The sequence below is a fragment of the Pipistrellus kuhlii genome, unplaced genomic scaffold (assembly GCF_014108245.1).
Source record: "Pipistrellus kuhlii isolate mPipKuh1 unplaced genomic scaffold, mPipKuh1.p scaffold_m20_p_15, whole genome shotgun sequence".
In the NCBI taxonomy this organism is placed as follows: Eukaryota; Metazoa; Chordata; class Mammalia; order Chiroptera; family Vespertilionidae; genus Pipistrellus; species Pipistrellus kuhlii.
Window position 1 is genome coordinate 3,575,491 of NW_023425460.1, and position 20,385 is coordinate 3,595,875.

Genomic DNA, 20,385 nt, shown 5'->3' on the forward strand with positions numbered 1-20,385 from the left:
ACTTTTTTATTTTTTTAAATTTTAAATATATTTTTACAATTTTTTCATTAAGGTATTATATGTGTACATATCTTACCATTGCCCCCTTCACCCCACTCCCATACATGCCTCACCCCCCCGAGTTTTGCGTCCATTGGTTATTCTTATATGCATGCACACAAGTCCTTCAGTTGATCTCTTATTACCCCCACCTCTTCCTTACCTTCCCACTGTAATTTGACAGTCTGTTTGATGCTTTACTGTCTCTGTATCTATCTTTTTGTTCATCAGTTTACAATGTTCTTTATTATCCATCAATGAGTGAGATCATGTGGTATTTTTCTTTCACTGACTGGCTTATTTCACTTAACATAATGTTCTCCAATCCCATCCAGGTATGTGTGTGGTTTTAAATGCCTATTCAAGTATTTGCCCATTTAAGAAATTGGGTTGCCTTTTGTTGTTAGAATTATGTTGTGGATACTAGGCTGTTATCAGATATATAATTTGCAAGTATTTTCTCCTAGTTTATGGGTGATCTTTTTACTTTCTTGATGATGTTCTTTATCAAAAGTTTTAATTCTGATGAAGTCCAATTTGTTGTTGTTGCTTGTGTTTTTGGTGTCATGTTTAAGAATCCAGTGCCAAATCCAAGGTCATGGATGTTGTTTTCTTCTAAGATTTCTATAGTTTTAGGTCTTACATCTAGTTCTTGGATCTATTTTGAATTAATTTTTATATATGATGTGAGGTAGGGATACAACCTCATTCCTTTGCTTGGGATACCTAGTTGTCCCAGCACTGCTTGCTGAAGGTAATATTCTTTCCTCATTGAATGGTTCTGGGACCCTTATCAAAATCAATTGAGCAATTTAGGTTGATTTTTCAATTCTATCTCATTGTCTTTGTGCCTATCTTTATGCTAGTATCATACTATATAAATTACTGTAGATTTGCATCATGTTTTGAAATTAAGATGTATGGGTTCCCTTACTTTGTTGTTCTTTTCCAATGTCATTTTGGCTATTTGGGGACCAGTCCTTTGCAAATCCATAGGATTTTTAGGGTCAGTTTATCCATACCTGCAAAAAGGCAATGGAATTTGATAGGGATTGGGCTGAATCTGTAGATCAACTTGCAGAATACTGTCATGTCAACAATACTGTCTTCCAATCAATGAGCACAGGATGTTTTATATTTTTGTGTTTTTCAGTGTACAAGTCTTACACTAATTGGTGAAATTTATCCTGAAATATTTTTCTTTTTGATATTATTGTAAATAGGATTGTTTTCATTTCATTTTCAGATTGTTCATTGCTAATGTTTAAAAATACAACTGATTTTTGTTATGTTCATGTATCTTACTCTACAACTTTATTGAATTCCTTTATTAACTCTAAGAGTTTATGTGGATATTTTAGGATTTCATATATACACTGAGTGGCCAGATTATTATGATATTATGATCTCTGAATGCATAATCTGGCCAGTATATATATATTAGAGGCCCAATGCATGAATTCGTGCATGGGTGGGTTCTGGCCAGCCTGGCCAGGGGGAGGACATGGGCCTGCCTGCTGGTCGAACTCCTGGTCAAGGGGACAATTCGCATATTAGCCTTTTATTATATAGGATATACACCGAGTGGCCAGATTATTATGCATTCAGAGATCATAATAATCTGGCCACACAGTGTATACAATTATGTCATCTTTGCAATTTAGATACCTTTTATTTCTTTTTCTTGCCCAGTTGCCTGGCTAAAACTTCATTCTTTCATCATGAAGTATATCAGCTGTTTTTCCACAGATGCTCTTTATTTCAGTTTGATAATTTTCCCTTTTATAGTTAGTTTCTTGTTTTTTTTAATCATTAACTGTTGTTGGGTTTCCTCAAATGCTTTTTCTGCATGGAGATGATCATGTGGTTTTTATCTCAATAATGTGTATTACATCGATTGATTTTTGAATAATTTCTTTGATTTACCCCACTTGGTCATGGTAAGTAATTCTTTTAACATGCTGTTAGGTGCAGTTTGCTAGTATTTCAATGAGGATTTTTGCATTTTCTTGTGATGTCTTTGTCTGGCTTTGGTATCAGGGTAACACTGGTCTCAGGGTGAATTAAGAATTTTCTTAATATTCTCTATTTATTGGAATAGTTACTTCTATATTTTGTAATAGTTTGAGAAAGACTGATGTCACGTCTTTAAACATTTGATAGAATGCATAAGTCTATTTTTCTTTATTGGGATTTTTTTAAAGTACAGATTTAATCTCATAAGTCTATTCAAATTTTTATTTGAGTCAGATTTGAGAATTTGTATGTTCCTAAGAATCTTCTATTTCTTCTATAATAGGTTACCTAATATGTTGTCATACAATTGTTAACAGTATCTTCTTGTAATCCTTTATTTGTATGTAGTTGCTAGTAATAACCCTTTCATTTCTGACTTTAGTACTTGAATTGTCTCTCTTCTTCATCTAACTAAAGGTTTGTCAATTTCGTTGATCTTTTCATAGGGTCTTTTCATTTCATTGATTCTATTGCTTTTTCTTTTACTCTCTATTTTGTTTATCTGCACTAATATTTATTTCCTTCCTTTTGGTTGCTTTGGGTTTAGTTTGCTCTTCTTTTTCTAATTCCTTAAAATGGAAAGTTAGGTTTTTGGTTTGAGATCTTTTTCTTTTTTTAATGTAGGCCTTTACAGCTGTTTCCTTCTGAACACTGCTTCCACTGCAGCCCACGTTATTGTTTTCATTTTCATTAATCTCCAAGTATTTCCCAATTTCTCCTGTCATTTATTCTTTAACTCATTGGGTTATTTTTTAAAGAGTATGTTGTTCTGTTTCCATCTATTCATGTGGTCATAGAAGATACTCTATGGTTTTTATCTTCTAAAATTTATTTACTTTTGTGGTCTATCTGGATATTTCCTATGTGCACTTGAGAGTGTATATTCCGTTGCTGGGTGCACTGTTCTCTGTTAGGTCTAGGTAGTTGGTAGTGTTCAAGTTTCCCGTTTCCTTTTCTACCTTGTCCAATTGTTCTAATAGAGAAAGTGGGCGTTGAGGTCTCCACCTGGGATTGCTGAACTATTATTCCCCATCAGTTTCCCTTTCAAACTCACTTGGGGCTCTTCACTTTACAAATGTCAAGAGGCCCAAAGAGGGAAGTGACTTTCCCAGGATCACACAGCCAATCAGTGGCTCAGCTGAGATCAGAACAGGGATGCTGGATTCCCAGGCCAGTGCTCTTTCTACCTCAGGACTGGCTTGTTGGGAAGGAACCAGGTTCAGGGTGAACTCCAGGATTAGGCAAAGGAGAGCTTTCCAAGGAGCCAGGGCTGAGGGCGAGAGCCCCTCGCAGAGTTGGGGGCCTGATTGGATCCTTTGCTGAGAGGGGACCCTGCATGTGTCAGGTGGAAGCCTGGGTGATGACCCCCCTCTCAGAGCACAGGTGGCAGGTGTGGTGGGTGAAAATGTAAGCTGTTACCTTCCTGGGGAAGAGGTTTAGGTTGATTTCTGTTTATAGGTCTGACTCCAGTCATATCAGCCAGGGCAGGAAGAAGCTGACCGTAGAACTAGGGTCAAATCTTCGGCTAGGATTATAACTCCCCATCCAAGTAAGAGAATGGGCATCGTATGGCCCTCCAGCTGTTGCCTGGGCCAGGGGCATCTGCAGAAGTTCACCTCTCAGATCCCTCGGACCTGAGCACACCCCTCCTCCCCGCTCCTCCCCTCCCTTGCTCTCATGTGATCCAAATCTCCGCCCTTCTCAGTGTCTGGGCCCCTCATAGATTTCAGAAACATCCTTACAGCCTGGGTCCCTGTGAACTCCTCATGCCCAGGTTTCCTGAGCACAAGTTCTATGTAAAGCCACATAATTTCACTGGCTAAATAAGGTTGGAACCCCTGGGGACAGAGCAGAATCACAAAGCAGAAGAAAAGAGGCCGTTTCCAGAATGTTCCAGAGCTGGCTGGCTTTAATTGAGAAACAGCTTTTGGCCATCAGCGTCCAGGGTTACGTAAGGCACATCCTGCATTACAGAGAGCCCTGAACCAGGGCTGCTCTAGTCCCTGGTTTTACATGAAGGAATAGGTGACTTTCTGTTTTTTGTTTTTGTTTTTTTCCTCTAAAAAGCAGTGAGTTTGGCACTAACAAAGCTCATGACATTCTCACCAGATTCAAAGATTGCCCTGAAAGGTCCTCCCTCTTCCTCCGCAGTGAGGACATGGCACGGCCCCCGACCGCTCACACTTCCCGAAACGGGTGGCAGCAGAGTGGACGTGCCTGCTGGCAATGATTATAAAAAATGCCTCCAAAAACATTAAAATCATGTGACTGAAATGAAGCCGAGTGTCTCAGCTACAAACAAAGGGGAAGGCTGCATGAGTCAGAGTCAAAACATCTACTTTAGCAGCAAGAGGCTGAGAGGGGACGGGGGGAAGAGGACGTATCCTGAGCATCCAGGTCAACCAGGCCCAAGGGCATAGTCAGGAGGGGCGGGGTGAGCACGGTCAGGAGGGGCGGGGGGGGGGGGCGAGAGTACGGTCAGGAGGGGCGGGGTGGGGAGGGGGGAGAGAGACAGGGCTGAGGCTCTGCGGGTTGTCGGCACTGGGGTTTGGTAGGAACAGAAAGACATTCTTTGGGCCTTTTCCTAGCATCACTGTGGCAGGTGGACAGTGAGCCACGGTCACCGCTCAGTCGTTGCCACCACAGATCTTCAGCAGGATCTTCCGGTAATCCCCCGAGGTGTCTCCCTGTCACAGAAATGGGTGTGTCAGTGAGGGAGATGTGGCCAGTCTGGCCTCCTGGCTCCTCATTTTCTAATCCCAGGTGCCCGCACAGAGCAGAGGCCCATCCCAGGGAAATGCCCCTCCCGCAGGCCCCAGAGCGGCCGCGACTCCCACATAGGCAGCGAGGGCCTTGGCAATGCAGCTTGGCCTCCCCCAGCCCCTTAAAAACCAGAAAGTGACATCACCCCAATATCAAAGTCAGATTCTGAAACACACACACACACATACACACACACACTTTAAACCACATGTGTCAAACACAAGGCCCGCGGGCCAAATCCGTCCCGCCAGGCCTTGCAATGTGGCCCGCACCGCGCTGCCATCACTGCACTCCGCTGCGTTTCCATCACAATGACAGTTTATGACTGTTCAGTAAACCATTCGGCCCGCAATTTAGGCTGGATTTTAGATTTTGGCCCCTTCTCTGATTGAGTTCGACACCCCTATTTTAAACAGTCAGACACACCACCACCCAGGGCTAACTGCTGGTGCCACCTCCCCATGCATTTCTGAGGCACCCAATGGGGATTACACTGTAAAATAGTGGGCCCCACTTGGGAAATGTGCCGGCCTGACAGTGGGGGCGCTGTATCATCTGGGCACCCAGTTCACACTGCTGTCTCCGCCCCCCCGCCCCCCCCCCCCCCCCCCCCCGAGCCCACGGGACTTCCTTCAAAGTGCAGCCTCGCTTAGCTAATGTCTAATCATGTCCTTCATTGAAGGCAAGGCCTGTGGGGTCTTGTAGATGCCCACAGCCCGCTGGCACAGAAGTGATCCTTTGTGGCTAATTACTAATTCTCTTCTACAGAGAGCATCATCGCTATAGCCAGGGCAACGGAGTTAGCGTCTCCCAGCGACATGCCCAATAGTACATGCTAATGGGTTTGAATTGGGACTGGGTCATGGTGACTGCCTTTGCAAGGCTCACGCGAGTTCAGAATTTACTAGTAACTGTGGGGCCACGCAGACAGGGCTCTGCACCCGGTGACTGTCAGACACACGTCACTCGCTGTGCTTTACAGGGACTGCCTCATCCACGTTCACCTCTCCCAGGGGAGCACCAGCACCTTGCGGTGCGATGGGAATGGGTTGGAGGGCTGAGGTAGATCACACAGATCTCGCACGGCAGAGGAGCCAGGGCTGGGCTCCACGCTACTGCCCTGCCCTCCTCAATGCTGAGGGGTGGGGTGGCAGCAGGGAGGACCTATTTGGGGGCAGCTGGATGAAGAAGTAAAAGCTGAGAGAGAGCTGAAACCGGTTTGGCTCAGTGGTAGTGTGTCGGTCTGCGGACTGAAGGGTCCCAGGTTCGATTCCGGTCAAGGGCATGTACATTGGTTGCGGGCACATCCCCGGTAGGGGGTGTGCAAGAGGCAGCTCGTCTATGTTTCTCTCTCATCGACGTTTCTAGCTCTTTATCCCTCTCTCCTCCTCTTTGCAAAATACAATAATATATATATATATTTTTAAAAAAAGCTGAGAGAGAAAGGATAAGGTCCACAAACAAGACACCCAGGCCTGCAGAGGCCCCACCGTGGGAGCTGTGGGGAGGTACAGGGGACTGTGGTGGCAGGGTGCCCACAGCCCAGCGGGCGGCCGTACCGTGATGTCGTGGTACAGTGACTTGCCGTACAGCCGCTTGTACTCCGCCCTGATGTCCAGGAGGTCGATCTCGCTGCGGGACACCATGATGCGAATCAGGGTCCGGTCCTTCGTTCCTGCTCCCTAGAGAGTCCACCGAGGTGTGAGCACGGGCCTCACCGTCCCACCCTCCCGGGCCCCTGGTGCCCTCAGTCCTCCTGGCTGAGCTGAGCTCCCCATGCCTTCTACCAGGAGCGCTGGTCCCAGCCAAGGTGAGGCTGGCCCCCCCGCGCCCCGCCCCTCCACGGGGAAGTTGCGTACCCTCATGGCCTTGTTGAGCCTTTCAGCAAAGAAGGCAGGGGTGTTCTTGAGGCATTTCACTGGAAGAGAGAAACAGCATAACTCGCTCTGCAGGCAACAGTCCAGGGCCACCTCCTCCCCCTTCTCCTCCAGGGTCAGTCAGCCTCGGTCCAGGCTCCAGTTCTTTGGATAAACATGCAGCCTGGACGGCACCCCGGCCTCTTTCCTGGCACCAGTAGGGCGAAAGGAGCCGTGTAGGGAAGAATGGAACGGCAACCCCCGGTGGGAGGGGTGAACTGGAGACGCTGAGAACCTTGTGGCGGAAGGACGGCCGGAAGGACGGCCGAGTGAGATGTCTCCCCAGGGTGCTCAGGCCATGGGGCCTACCACAGGGGACACGCAGGGAAGCAGGAGGGTTGGTCACCTCTCCCATCAGAAAGCTCCAAGAAAAGCAAAGCAAAAGCTGGACAAACCGTGTGTCTCCCAAGTGGGTTTAAAGAGGAGCCAACCCTGAGGGCGGGGCCTGGAGCGCTGGCTTCAGAGGGCGGGGCGGGGCCTGCCAGGAGCTCTCCTCCAGCGATGCTTGTGTTGCTGTTGCAACCACGTGTTTCCATCACAAACATCTGACAACTGCCCTCGGGGATGTATTTTTAGAGGGAACTTGGCAGGATGAGTCCTCTCTCCCAGCAGGGCAGCTGGTTCTCTCCCACGAATACCCACACTGCACGCCCTCCCCAGGGCTGCGCTTGAAATAGAAATAAGACACCTCCAGGCGGCTGGGGGCGCAACCAGGCGGTGATGGGGAGCAGGGCGACCCCCCACGTTCAGCCCGCTGGACTGGGCCATCTCGGGTCCTGTGGTTCTTTCACTGCTCTGCCTGCCCTCGACCAGAGGACGGTGAGCACCCTGAAAGCTCCCAGTACGTGCCAGTCCCGGCGGGCACACAGGCGGCAGACACGCAGGCCCAGGACACCTACCCACGGCCAGCATGCCATGCTCCAGGTCCCCGGACATCTCTCGGCAGATGCTCTTCTCAATGTCCCGGCCTGTCATTCGCTGATACTCGTTGAAAACTTGAGAAGAGACAAGGAACACATTGTGGGCTGAATTCTGTCATCTTCCCTCAATTCACATGAAGTGCTAGCCCCCAGGACCTCAGAATGCAGCTGTATCTGGAGATAACTAATTGCCGTTAAAGTGGGAATTAAGTCTGCGCTGGCCAGGTGGCTCAGTTGGTTAGATTAGAAAGTGGCACACACAGCCCCCCTCCATGGGGAAGTAACCTCCCTCATGGCCTTGGTGAGCCTTTCAGCAGAGAAGGCTGGGACCAGGGCTCTGGGGAGAGTCACACCTCTTGAGTTGACCTCTTGCCATCTCAGAACCTCTAACACTTAAAAAAACAACAACATATTTTTATTGACTTCAGAGGACCCCGGCCCGGAATAACTACAAAGCTGAATCCTGTAGCTTCTGCTCATGTGAACAGGCTTGGGGTTATGTTACTGTCTGCTTGTCTTTTTCTTTTTTTAATATATCTTTATTGATTTCAGAGAGGAATGGAGGAGAGACAGAAACATCAATGATGAGAAAGAACCATTGATTGGCTGCCTCCTACACGTCCCCTACTGGGGGATTGAGCCCAGAACCCTGGTATGTGCCCTCACCAGAAATAAATGGCTCAACCACTGAGCCACACCTGCTGAGCCCCTTGGTTGATTCCTGCATATGCCCTGACTAGGAATCGAACCTGCAACCTTGGGGCGATGGAACAATGCTCTGACCAACTGAACTAACCAGCCCGGGCCAAATCTCTTTTCCTGCTCGAGATCACCTGGTCATAGTCACACAGACCCAGACAGGATGTCGGAAGAGATTTGTAATAAACTTTTAAGGTGAAGGGAAATGTCTTGCTCATCGTTCGCCTGAAATCTTGGCTACCTTGATATTGCACTGTGTGCCCACCACCCAAAGTCAGATCATCTCCCGTCACCATATATTTGGCCCCCTTTACCCGTTACTACGAGGCGGTGAGAGCCCATGCAGGGAGGAGCTGCTGTTGTACCTTGTCTGCCCTCCTTACCTAGCCCGGGAGGCCTGGCACTGCCTTACCTGCCACCAGATGGGCCCGGCTCCGGGCGCACAGGATTGCATTGAACTTGGACTCATCTGTTCCCAGGCGGTTCTCCCCAGCTGCATACAGCTCCTGGACAGACAGAGGGGACCATGGCATCCCATGCAGGCTCACCCGACACCAGGTCCAGGTCACCCACGAGAGCAGGGCAGAGACTCCGGGCCCCGCAGGCGCCGGGGGGAAGGGTTAGGGCCAGTGCCCCGCTGTGCTCCATTCACTGTGCAGGACCGGACACCATCCACACATCCCTACCCCGGCAACACCACGGGTCCTGAAGCTGGGAGAACTCGGACCCAGGAGAACCAAGGCCGATGGGAGCCAGGATAGGGCATGAGCTGCTTTAACCGACCAAGGGAGTAGCAGCACGCAGGATAAAGGACGAGGGACCCGAGTCCTCGCTCGCAGCCAACTCGCCGCAAGGCTCTCGGCAGCCACTGGCCCTCTCATCTTTACAATGTGAACGCTGCGTTAGGTTTGGGGGTTACAAAAACAAAAGCCAATAGGGCCAGAGAGAGGTGGGGACCAAGGCTAACCACAGAGGGCAGCTACTTCTCAGCACCAGCGAGCTCTGTGACGGAGCAATGCAGGCCCTCTCTGCCAGGCCCGCTGCACACAAGCAGCCAGATCCTGATCTAAGTGAAGTTTCCAATCTTTCAGAGGAACATGGAGATGAGCATGACAGTAACTGATAAGTCAGTTACAGACGTGGGATTCATATGCAGGGTGCTTTCCCTGTGGTTGCATATGCCATGATGTTTGCAAACGGGCAGAATTTGCATTTGCCTGTTAAGCTTTTGAAAATACGAGTCCAAAATATTTTTCAATTTGCAGCCCTTGCAACAGATGGCTCCAAAGTGCCTTCCAGCCTCAGGTAACAGCTTTTAGATCTACAGGCATGAACATGCAGGGCGGAGGGTGGCCATCAGGGGGTCCAAGGTCAAGTGAGGCAGGAACAGGTCCAGGCCATGAAGGCGGAGCAGCAGGCACGAGACCTCGAGACTGAGGCCACTTCCGCATCAGCTGGGGCACGGCCCACACAGAGATGGGAAAACAGGAATGTTCCCACTGAGGCCAGAACCAGAGCCTGGGAGCTTTGAGATTGTCCGAGTCTAGAAACGGGAATGGGTGTCTCCAGCCAGGGGGAGGGTAAGGCAGACCCTCAGGAGGGAATCTGGGGCCAGGGGTCAGCGTATTCCCTGCAGGAACACAGCCAGGAGGCTGGGCCCTCGTCCAGGCTCTGCCTCCATGTTTCTCTGGGCACAATGTCAACCTTTCGAGTCTCAGTTCCCCATTTGGCAAGCAAAATGGACCAGATCCTAAGAGTGGCTCTCTTCCAACCCCAGCAAGAGGGCACTCCACAGAGGTGCTCTTCAGCTTGACCGCTGGGGGAGACAGGAGACCATGGCCGTGCCCGGGGAAGCCTGCCGAAGTGCAGGAGCAGTGACGAGGGAGAGGGAGGGCCGCTCTGTCCCACCAGGGAGCTGAGCTCTCTCCAGACTCTATGCTCTGAATTCATTCGTGGGAAACCCAAACTCCTCCAGAGGGGCACTCAGGTGCCTAGACCAAGAGAGGAAATGGGGACATCCCCCCTCTGTCTGCAGCTCACACCAGACTGGACACAAGGACAGAATGCTAAGGCTGCACAATTAACGCGACAGGTGGTTTCCAAGCTCAGACCTTGAAAAGCTTCACCAGGAAGTGTGGGTTCTGCCCATTTGCAGACATCATGGCAATGCAACCAACAGAAGTGCCAGGTCACACGAAGTTCCACCTTCATAACCGCAACCTACCAACCTCTCTGACAGTCCTCACAGAAGTTCCCTCTACAGGTAGGAAAATGCGCCCCGCGGCGGCCGCCGATAGGGCCTCTGGAAGTCACACATCCGGGACCACTCCTGCCGGTTCTTGGTCCATCCTAGACTGCCGCCCTCAGGAAGAGGAATGGCCTCCCACCAGCTCGGGAAGCCCGGGCAGGTGCCTGATCTGGCCACACACTCACCTGGACATCTCTCTGGACGAGCGACATGTCCACATTGGTGCTTTCATCCCGGTTCCCCTGAAAGGAGACAGGCTGTGTGGTCAAGGCCACTGCCTGGGGCTGCCCCTTGCTCCCCTCCTCCCCCTCCCTGCTCAGGGAGGCCCCGCTCCACGGCGTGGGAAAGGCACCTGAGAGAGAGAGACGAGGAGCCGCTGGAAGTGTCCTGACGTGTCACTTCGAATGGCCTCCTCCAGGGTCTTTCTGCATTCTGGGAGAAGAGAAAGGCCCACCTTGTAGCCTGGTGGACTGAGAGGCCCACTGCAGACAGTCACCGGCCAGAGAAGGGCCCGGGTGTCCTGGGCTCGAGACAGGTGGCCCCCGAGGCTCCCCAGGAACACACACATTGGGAAATCTTTGTGTGGGGGGGGGGGGGGGGGGTGGGGGGGGGTGGGTGGTGAACTCCAGGTTGTCCTGGCCTCTTGTCAGGCTTGGCCCAAATCTGAATCCAGGAAGGAACAGAGGCCATGGGAGAAGGTGTGACCGGGCCCGGGACACACAGGGATCTGGGAGGGCCTGGGCCTGGGGCAGCCTACCTGCTTGGTAGGCTCTGCTCAGTTCCCGGATGTGCTCGTTGCTGCGGGAGGCGAGGATCTCGATCAGACAGGCTTCGTCCGTGCCAGCCCCCTGCAGAGGGCACCGCAAACCACAGTTAGTTACGCTTCCTCACTGGCACCCAGGAAAGAGCCAGCGCCGTGCCACTGCCGGGCTCCCCAGGTACAAATCCCAGCAACAGAAGCCACAGAGCCCCTGTGCGGCTGTCCCTCTGAGCGCAGCCCGCCATCCTCCGCAGCCCCAGGTGACAGGGATGTGGCGATGAGGGGACCACACGGAGGATCGTTCCCCTTCTACCCACCGGGAACCTGAGAATCAGAGGCGTAGTGACTTGTCCCAGGCACAGTGGGTTGAGATGGGGGCTCGGAACTGTGCTCTCCCCAGTTCAGCTCATGAATGAGATGAGAACAATGAGAGAATGGTTTAAAGCGAGAGTGGGCAGGCGGGAAAACGAGCCTCAGCATGGACCGTGGGCATTGGCAGACGTCCAGGAACGGTGAGGACGAGGGAGGCAGGGCACTGCTGCGGACTGGTTGTGTTAACTCACACGCCACTCGGCCCCCCTGGCCTCAGCTCACCGGTCCATACACTGGGCAGCCACCGTCCCATTTCACAGGCGCTCAAGGACACACCGCTAGTCAGTGACAGCTGACCCCACGCCTGGTTGCTTCCAGCACCCCACAACAAACAACAACTCATGAATGGCTGGGGCAGGGGCTGGCCAGAGGTCTAGGGCCACTCCCAGGTGCCCTCCCCAACTGCCTCCTGACCCCTCAGGAGAAGAAAGCACACAGGATGCTTCAGGGGGGCCTCTCCCTCCAGCTCCTCACCAGGCGCTCTCCCTCTCCTCCTGGGGCAGGGAAGGTCACTGCGCCTCCCCGCCTCGCCTCTCCGCCACGGAGGAAATGTTCGATTCCTCCCAGAGCACCCCTCTGTGGGCTGCCCTCCCATCCACAGGGATCCCCACTGGGGGCCTGGGGATCCCCGGGCGTACGGCAGCAGAGGATTCCCCGCTTGGTCACAACTGAGAGGCTGGGCAGGTACGAAACCAAACCGAGCCATTCAAAACCTGGGCTCAGGAGCCGCTGTGGCTGGACCTCGGGGGGGTAAATGGACAGGGGCCTCGCCGAGCAGACGAGGAGGGAGCAGGAGCAGATGGAAGCACAGAGTGGACTCAGAAGCAGCGGCGAGAGGGCCCGCCTGGTGCCTGCAGTGACATCCCTGTCCCTCTGTCCCCACGCCAGGCTGTTCCTCTCTGTTCTGCCACAAGTGCTCCGCGTGCTTCTGCCATTTGCTAATGAATGAGGATGAGCCCACCCGTGCCTCATACCCCTCTACAGCCCCAGCTCCCACCACGTCATTAAGGTGGAGACACTTGGATGGTCCCTGACAATGAATGACCCTCCGCTTTCCTCTTGGGGAGTCACCGGAAGGTCCCGAGGGGCTGGCGGAGAGCCAAAATGACAAAGGTAGCTAGTGAGCGGGCTAAGACACACCACGTGATCCAGGCCCTCCCCTGGGCTGTGTCCACATGTATGAACACACACATACACGCATGCTTACGCACCTTGATGGCTTCCTTTATCTCGTAAACATCAAAGAGGATTGGGGTCTTCATCAGCGCCAAGATAGTCTTCTCGAAGTTTCCTGACAGTTCAGATTTCAGGTCTTTGATCAAATCCTGTTTGGATAGTCAAACAAACAACAACCCCATTTAGAGACTCCACAGGTGCCGGACAGGGACTACTTCACAGATGTGAGGAGGGCGCACTGGCTGGTCCACGGGGCACTCTCCATCCCCAGCCCAGCCCTGCGGAACCGGAGCTGCGTTCGCACCCGTCCCAGGGGGCCCGTGGCACACTGATGCTGGAATACTAGCCTACACGATACTTACGCAGTTCTACCTTCCTAAGATTCAAAGGTTCCAAATATGCCCCTTGCCTCTGGTCAGTGCTGAAAGCCTTTTCCTTCAAGCCCTTCTCCCAGCCAAGCCTCAGGGTGGCCGAGAAGAGGGCAGGACAGCAGCCAGGAGAGGACCAGGCCGGGGGGAGGGAATCCCCTGCCTAGGGGCTCGGTGATCGAGGCAGCACTGGGGCAAGAACCCCGATCTCTGGCGCCTGTCATCAAATCTCAGTTCCCTGTGGACTCCGGTTTCCCCCTCAGAGCATCCGATTTCACCCCTAGAGATGCCATCAGCCGTGGGCAGCAGGAATACCCTGATGTGCCTCACTGCCCCCAGGAAGAGCAGGGCGAGCAGGGCTGTGCTGGAGGCCGCCTCGGTCAGGGGGACCGGCCCCCCTGGACCTGCCCCCAGCCCCTCACCTTCCCGTACGCCGTCTTGAAGGACAGGAGGATCTGCTGCCGCTGCTTGTTGGAGCGACTCCCCAGGCAGTCGATGATGGCCTGCTCGTCAGTCCCTGGGGGAGGCAGAGGTGGGAGCGGGCAGGGCTGGGGGTCGTTCTGCAGCTGGAAGACTCCCCTTCTTCTGGGTCCCCCAATGCACCCCCATATCCATCTTCTCTCCACTACCACTAGGGCCAGGCTGCCTCGACCCAGTGACCCCCGCCCACAGAGCCACCGGGTAACTGCCTAGGGTGTGGGGGGCGGGGGATGAGCATTTGAGCCATCGGGAACGCTCACCAAAGCCTTTCATAGCCTTCCGCAGGACCTCGGCGTCTCGCAAGGGGTCAAAGCCAGGAGCGTCTGTGATGGTCCCTCGATTCCCAAACTGCGGGACAGACAGACAGGTAAGATGCGGCATCCCCAGATGGACTGCCCCGCCCGACTCTGGGAATGACCTTTATGTGAAAGTTGGGGTAGCTGAAGGAGCTCAAAGTGAACAGCACAGGGGAACCCACTGAGTCGTCCTACGTGGCCATTATCTGTCCTGCGTCCTGGTACTGACGCTCTGCCTGGCTCGCTCCCGTGGCTAGGAGCCCATCTACAGCCGAGTCCTGGTGCTGAAAATCGGCCCTCCCCCCAGGTCCTCCGGGGTGGCCTGGGCTCCTGCTGAAGGGGAGGCCTCAGGCGCAGGAGCCGCTGGCTTCTCCTCGATGTCTTACCACCAAAGCATTGCTAATGGAGCCTGGCTGGTCCACGGAGCACCTCTGTGCAAACTGGAAAAGGTGACTCCTCTGGGGGGATGTAGGTGCCCACCCTTCACGATGGCCCAGCAGCCTGACCACCTCCTGGACCAGCACCAGCTCCTGGCACCTCCTCTAGACTCTATAACCTGCTGCCGCCTCACTCCCCGACGCTGGCAGCTGGGCTGGGTGGCAGCCGTGCTCCCAGCAAACTTCATTTCCCTGCCTCAGCCGCCTCGCGGTGGGCTAGCTCCTGTGGCTAATGCACTGATTTTAACAGCTAAGGAGATAAACCCAGGGAAGAGATGAGGTGGAAGGGAGGGAGGGAGGAGAGCAGGGCAGGGACAGGGGGATGTAGGGCGTAGGGAAGAGAGGGGACCCTCTGTTTGAAAATAGTCATCAAGCACATATCACTAGCACTGCACTTGGCTGGCTTGGCCATGTAACCATGACAATGAATTCTAGGTTCTGCAAACACAAACTGCTCTCCCAAAGGAGCCAAGAGCAGCTCTGGAGGAAAGGCCAACCATGTTCCCTACAGGGAGGTTTTACAAATCCTCTCAAGTGAGGGGGTTGGGGGGTGGGGGCCCATCCAGGAGCTGAAGGCTCAGAGCTGTCGGGCATAAAGCCTGAGCCCAGGCAGTAGGTAACCAACACAGAAGCATGGAGAGCAGCCGGACATTCACCAACTCGCACTCAGAACATCTAACCAAACCGGGGGAGAAGGGGGCAGCTCCCTGCTCTTCAGGAATTCACACCAGGCCTGGGGAGTCTGAGAAAGTGACACTCCGTTAAAACAAGAAGTAGTCACAGCCCTGGTCGGTTTGGCTCAGTGGATAGAGTGTCGGCCTGTGGACCGAAGGGTCCCGGGTTCAATTCCGGTCAATTGAACCTCCGCAGCCCTGGCCCTGGTTGGGGCACGTGCAGGAGGCAACCAATCGATGTGTTGTTTCTCTCACATCGATATTTCTCTGTCTTTCCCTCTCTTTTCCACTCTCTCTAAAATCATGGAAACATATCCTCGGGTGAGGGTTAAGACAAGAAGTTATAGCTAGAGGCCTGAGCCCAGGCCTGTCCACCCACACCCTCCCGGCCTCGCTGGCAGGACACAGGGCCTTTGGAGCCAGGCTGGGACGGAGGGCAGCGCAGGGCTGGCACTCACCTGAGATGGGGGCACGGCAGGGGTGACGGTCCCGGAACCTTGAAATGATGGGTAGCTTGGCACCGGCTGCGGGTGCTGCCCAGGAGGTGGCATGGGTGACTGCCCAGGGTAGGTCATTGGCGGCTGCCCAGGGTAGGCTCCTGGGGGCTGCTGTCCGGGAGGCGGCATGGGCTGGCCTGGCGCAGGGGCCCCTGGGTATGCCGGGTACGAAGGCATTCCGGACGGCGGGTTTCCTCCAGGGGGTGGGTATGAAGGCATCCCAGACGGCGGGTTTCCTCCAGGGGGCGGGTACATTCCATATGGAGGAACAGGCTGCTGCGTGGAAGGGGGCTGCCCAAAGCCCCCAGGCGGAAGAGGAGGGTAACCACCCCCAGGGGCGCCAGGGGCACCAGGGGGGTATATGTTTGGCATGTTGGCTCCTCCGAATGTCCCGGACACATTGGCCGCCTGAAAGTCCACAAAGCAGAGAAGAGCCTAAGACTAATGAGGAGGCCAAGCAGGCCCAGGACAACATGCAGGCCCCACGGAAAACAGCCGGGCGAGCAAGTCAACCCAGTCCCCTATCAGCCTTCCCTCCTCTCTGCCCTGCCCTGCGCCTGCAGGCCCTGGCGCTGCCCTCGGAGCCCGAGCACCTGCACTGCTGACCCCGCCAGCTCTTGGGCCCAAAACCCCCACACTGGCTCTAGCATCGCACGGTTACCATGGCAACTGCCCCAAACCCCCACACTGGCTCTAGCATCACACGGTTACCATGGCAACTGCCCCTCTCTTCCCAGGGGGTAACAAGCATTCCAGGGCTAAGGCCATGGGGTGTTTCATTCACAGGTCCCAGTACCCAGGATGGGCCCAGCACAAATTAGACTGCCTACTGGGTGCACTGTTTACACTGAGCATACATTTGCTTAGATTATAAAGTACGCCATTTTAGATTATATTACAAAAGCAAACCAACAAGTAAGAGTAGCATGTCCGTCCATGCTACCAGGAACCCACTCCCAGGCCCAAGCTGAACAGCCACCCACACAATCATACACACACAAACACACACACACAGATGGACATTTGTACAAAGCGCATGCACGCATACACATACCCACCCTCACCTCCCTGCTGGTCCTATTCTGAGCTCATACAAAAGGCACCACCCTACCCAGCCCCAAAGAGCCAAAAAGGACCTAACAGACTGCACGCCAATGTATCCCCCATCACTAATTTCTCTGCCTCTGCAAATGTAGAGGCAGAGAGGGACAGTGAGCAGGTGAGAGCCCCGACAAAAGCCCCTATATCCTAAGATGCCCCTCAGTACATTCAGCATCCACACGTAACACACACAGCCCCCTTGACACCCTGGAAGCCAGCAGCCTTACGCCCTGGCCATGCAGGAGTGGGCCCAGGGCAGCCCAGCAGAAGGGCTGGACTCACCATTCCCGAGAGGTAGTCCTGGTTGAACTGCCCCGCGTAGTTGGCCACGTTATCCAGCCCAATAGGGGGCATGTTGGGCTGTGGGGGGTAGCCAGCACCTCCCCAGGCACCACCACCTGAAAGCAACACCAAGCCCGTTAGCCCCTGGTCAGCCCCCCAACAGGGAAAGGCAGAGACGGCAAGCTCCTAGGTGGCCCAGGGGCAGGCCAAGCAGGGTCTCGGAGACAGCATTACAGACCACACAGTACACACAGGCAAGCAAGTCTAACTCAGTCCCCCTGCCGGAGGAAGGGAAGGAGGGCCCTTCGTCTCTGTCCGGGGAGGGAAGGAGTAGTTCAGCAACACTCCCAAGCTGTCTGTGGGGTACTAAGGGTGCGGGAGGTCAAGGGCAGGTCTGCCTCTCCACCCTCACCTCAGACTCCCCATCGTAGAGCAAGAGGGCAGACGCAAGGACAGGTCATTTTAGGACACTGACAGCAGGAGCTCAGGGAGACTGAGAATCCAAGGAGATTCAAACGCATGGTGGAGCGGGGAGGCTGACACGGTGGCTGTGAGTCTACAAGAGGCAGGGAGGAGCAGGTTGGAGGAGGAAAGGAGATGGGCCTGAGTCACGTTAAACACAGACACACAGACACCATTCTTGTGGGGACAGAGGGGGACATCAGTAAAAAGCCCAGCTCTGGAGCCAGCAGAACCAGGTGCTGTGTCCTAGGGCGGGCGCCCACACCGAAGTTCCGTTTCCTCTGGGGTCAAGGGGACAATAACTAGTGTTTGCTTCACACTGCCGTGCTGAGGCTGAGCTAACGCCCACCAGGGCCTAGCTGGGTGCCCAGGGCGCTATGCTGCCGCGGTCACTGCAAGCAGCTCGCAGCCCAGCTGGCGTCATCGTGCTGGCTGCTGGCCTGTTGGATGCATTCTGTTCTCGCCAGCAAACGGGCCCTGGGGCCTCGATCTTTTGTGCTACAGGGCTCTGGACACTCAGGACAGAGCCTTCCCGAGTCACCTGCCTGCTCTCTTGCTGCTCAGGTGCTCAGACGATAGGATTTCTACTACCGTGTTTCCCCGAAAATAAGACATCCTCCGAAAATAAGACCTAGCGCATGGAAAGATAAGACATCCCCTGGAAATAAGACCTAGCACGACTTTGGGAGAAAAAATTAATAGAAGACACTGTCTTATTTTTGGGGAAACAGGTTAGGGAGAGGGGACTCAGGCCAGCGCAGGCAAACCAGGACAAGGGCTGGCTCGGAGCGCAATGGCCCAGTCCACCGATGAGCCAGCGGCTGAGCCTCCCAGCGCTGGGCCTGACCGTCACAAAGGGCCCTCAGTGCTCACACTCCAGAGCCTCAGCTCCAGAGAATTGAATGTGCTCAGGGATCTTATGGGGCGAGGGACATCGCAGCTCTGGCCACCTCAGGATGACCAGTCCAGAATGGTCCCTTCCCTTGTCCCAGGAGCCCTCATGTGTCCCTCCTACCCGGGGGCCAGGCCCGAGAAGATGACCTCTGGGTGTGCAGAGCAGCATTATGGCTGGTGCGGCTGCAGGACGCGGGGCCCTCAGAGTCCGCCTTCACTCCCCCACCCTCTCCCCGACCCCACAGGGGGACCCTGAGCCCTGAGCACAGAAGTGACTAGCCACCTGATAGTGCACCCAGGACACAGTGCCAGAGGCTTTGGCTGGCTCTCGTTAGCATCTGGGACAGCCCAGTGGGGGAAGAGATCCGTGAAGCCATTTGCAAAGCAGACAACAGAGCCAGGAGAAGCCTCAGGGCCTCTGCTCTCCTCCAGCCACCACCCCACCTGGCTATACTGTGGGGAACAATCTTATTGGGGGCCTCTTCTTTCCACACACACTCTTACCTGGTGCAACTGGGGGGTAGCCGCCTGCGGGCGGGGGGTAGCCTGGGTAGCTCATGGTCAAATCTGAAAGGAAGAAAAAAAAACACTCAGGCTCTGCCGGGAGCTCCCACCAGCTTAACCACAAGCCAGCCCCTGCAGGAGAGATTGCATCAGTCTGGACTGTGGCAACCAGTTTACCCTCTACCTGCCAGGGCCTCCAGCTCAGCACACCCACACCCACACCCACACCCACACACTCACACACTTACACTCACACTCACACTATAGGACTTGCCACCCACGAGCGGTGGGCTTCCCTGAAAACCTCTTTCACCTAAGTTTCATTCCTGGGGAGGGAAGGAGTCTGTTTGTCTCCATCTCCCAGTGCCCTTATCACCATCCATCCAGCACGGGGCCAGAGCCCAGCTCCCTGTGCCCAACCTGCGGATTGGCCAGCCTGGGTACACTCTCATTCTCCAACCTCTGGTTCATTCCTCAAGGGAACCTGGCAGGGAATCACTGTCCCAGGAACAAGGAGGGACCTCAGGAGCTCACCTGACCCAGGAGGTGGAACCAGGCAAGCGAGGCAGCACCAGGCAGCTCCTAAGAACCAAGGCCAGGAGCTCAGCAAGGGTAAGCGACTTGCAGATCAGAGGTAGGAGGAGGAAACAGGCCCTCTGCCATGTCCCAGCCAATTCAACTGCCCAGGAGCGATGCAGATCTGCCGTGACATCGGCCACTCTTGCTAATCAGTGGCCGCTGCGGTTTGCAGAGGCACCCAATGGCAGGCGAGGGAGTGTGACCAAACCTGTAGGCCCCCTTAACAATCACACCTGCTGGCCCGGTGAGCTGCTCCTTCCATGCTGGGCCCCACTGGTTCCCAAACTGTGGGCACCAGAACCACCTGGAGGCTTGTTCAACTCCACAGTGGGCTCCACCTACAGAGTCTGGGTTAGCAGAACCAGAATCTGTGTTTCTCACAAGTTCCCAGGTGATGCTGCCTGCGGGTCCAGGGCCCCGCTGTGAGACACTGCTGCCTACCTATGAGGTTCCAGTTGCTCTTGGCTGTGCCAGAGAACTGGGAATGCACTTTTCATGGGGGCTGCAAGCCTTTCTTAAGGTACTACCGGTCCCCACAGGGTGGCCTGGTTCTTAGCCTCATGGCAGAGCTCGTTTGTTTTGGTCTATGGGCAGAGCGATGACGGTAGGCAAAGCAATCTTAAGGCCAGACGATGGCTACGTGACCTTGGAGAGAGCTAGGACTGGCTACCTGCAGCATGGACCATAGACCCCTTTCCTTGTACGCTCTGGTCTGATGGTCAAGATGTGAGAGTCAGGACAGCATGAACCCCAATAGGGCTGCCCTAAGACTGATTCATCTTCCTGTGGTTGGTGAGTGGTCAGCACAAAGCCTTCCAGGTCCTGCCCTCAGCCTGACCCTCTGCCAGAACCTCAGACCTTGCTGCTGTGGACAGGTCCCGGGATCTGAGTGATGGTTAAGC

The 20,385-nt window shown here is 54.2% G+C and overlaps 1 protein-coding gene across 3 annotated transcripts in view; it reads right to left on the reverse strand.

Annotated features, from left to right (window-relative positions):
- Positions 1 to 3,933: 3,933 nt before the first annotated feature.
- Positions 3,934 to 20,385, reverse strand: part of ANXA11 (annexin A11) — a 49,432-nt gene continuing 32,980 nt past the window's right edge. The window contains exons 1-15 of one of the 3 annotated variants that reach the window (XM_036438075.2): positions 18,905 to 18,970; positions 17,045 to 17,160; positions 15,905 to 16,069; positions 15,623 to 15,844; positions 14,018 to 14,105; positions 13,700 to 13,794; positions 12,945 to 13,058; positions 11,359 to 11,449; positions 10,954 to 11,033; positions 10,787 to 10,843; positions 8,766 to 8,859; positions 7,634 to 7,729; positions 6,678 to 6,736; positions 6,378 to 6,500; positions 3,934 to 4,742 (exon numbers count right to left, since the gene is read on the reverse strand). In XM_036438075.2, coding sequence (XP_036293968.1) covers positions 4,683 to 4,742; positions 6,378 to 6,500; positions 6,678 to 6,736; positions 7,634 to 7,729; positions 8,766 to 8,859; positions 10,787 to 10,843; positions 10,954 to 11,033; positions 11,359 to 11,449; positions 12,945 to 13,058; positions 13,700 to 13,794; positions 14,018 to 14,105; positions 15,623 to 15,844; positions 15,905 to 16,069; positions 17,045 to 17,160; positions 18,905 to 18,959 — 1,515 coding nt within the window. In that variant the 5' untranslated portion in view covers positions 18,960 to 18,970 and the 3' untranslated portion in view covers positions 3,934 to 4,682. Of the gene's footprint in view, positions 4,743 to 6,377; positions 6,501 to 6,677; positions 6,737 to 7,633; positions 7,730 to 8,765; positions 8,860 to 10,786; positions 10,844 to 10,953; positions 11,034 to 11,358; positions 11,450 to 12,944; positions 13,059 to 13,699; positions 13,795 to 14,017; positions 14,106 to 15,622; positions 16,070 to 17,044; positions 17,161 to 18,904; positions 18,971 to 20,385 lie in introns of those variants that run through there. The other 2 variants (XM_036438074.2, XM_045581684.1) reach the window with 2 other exon arrangements.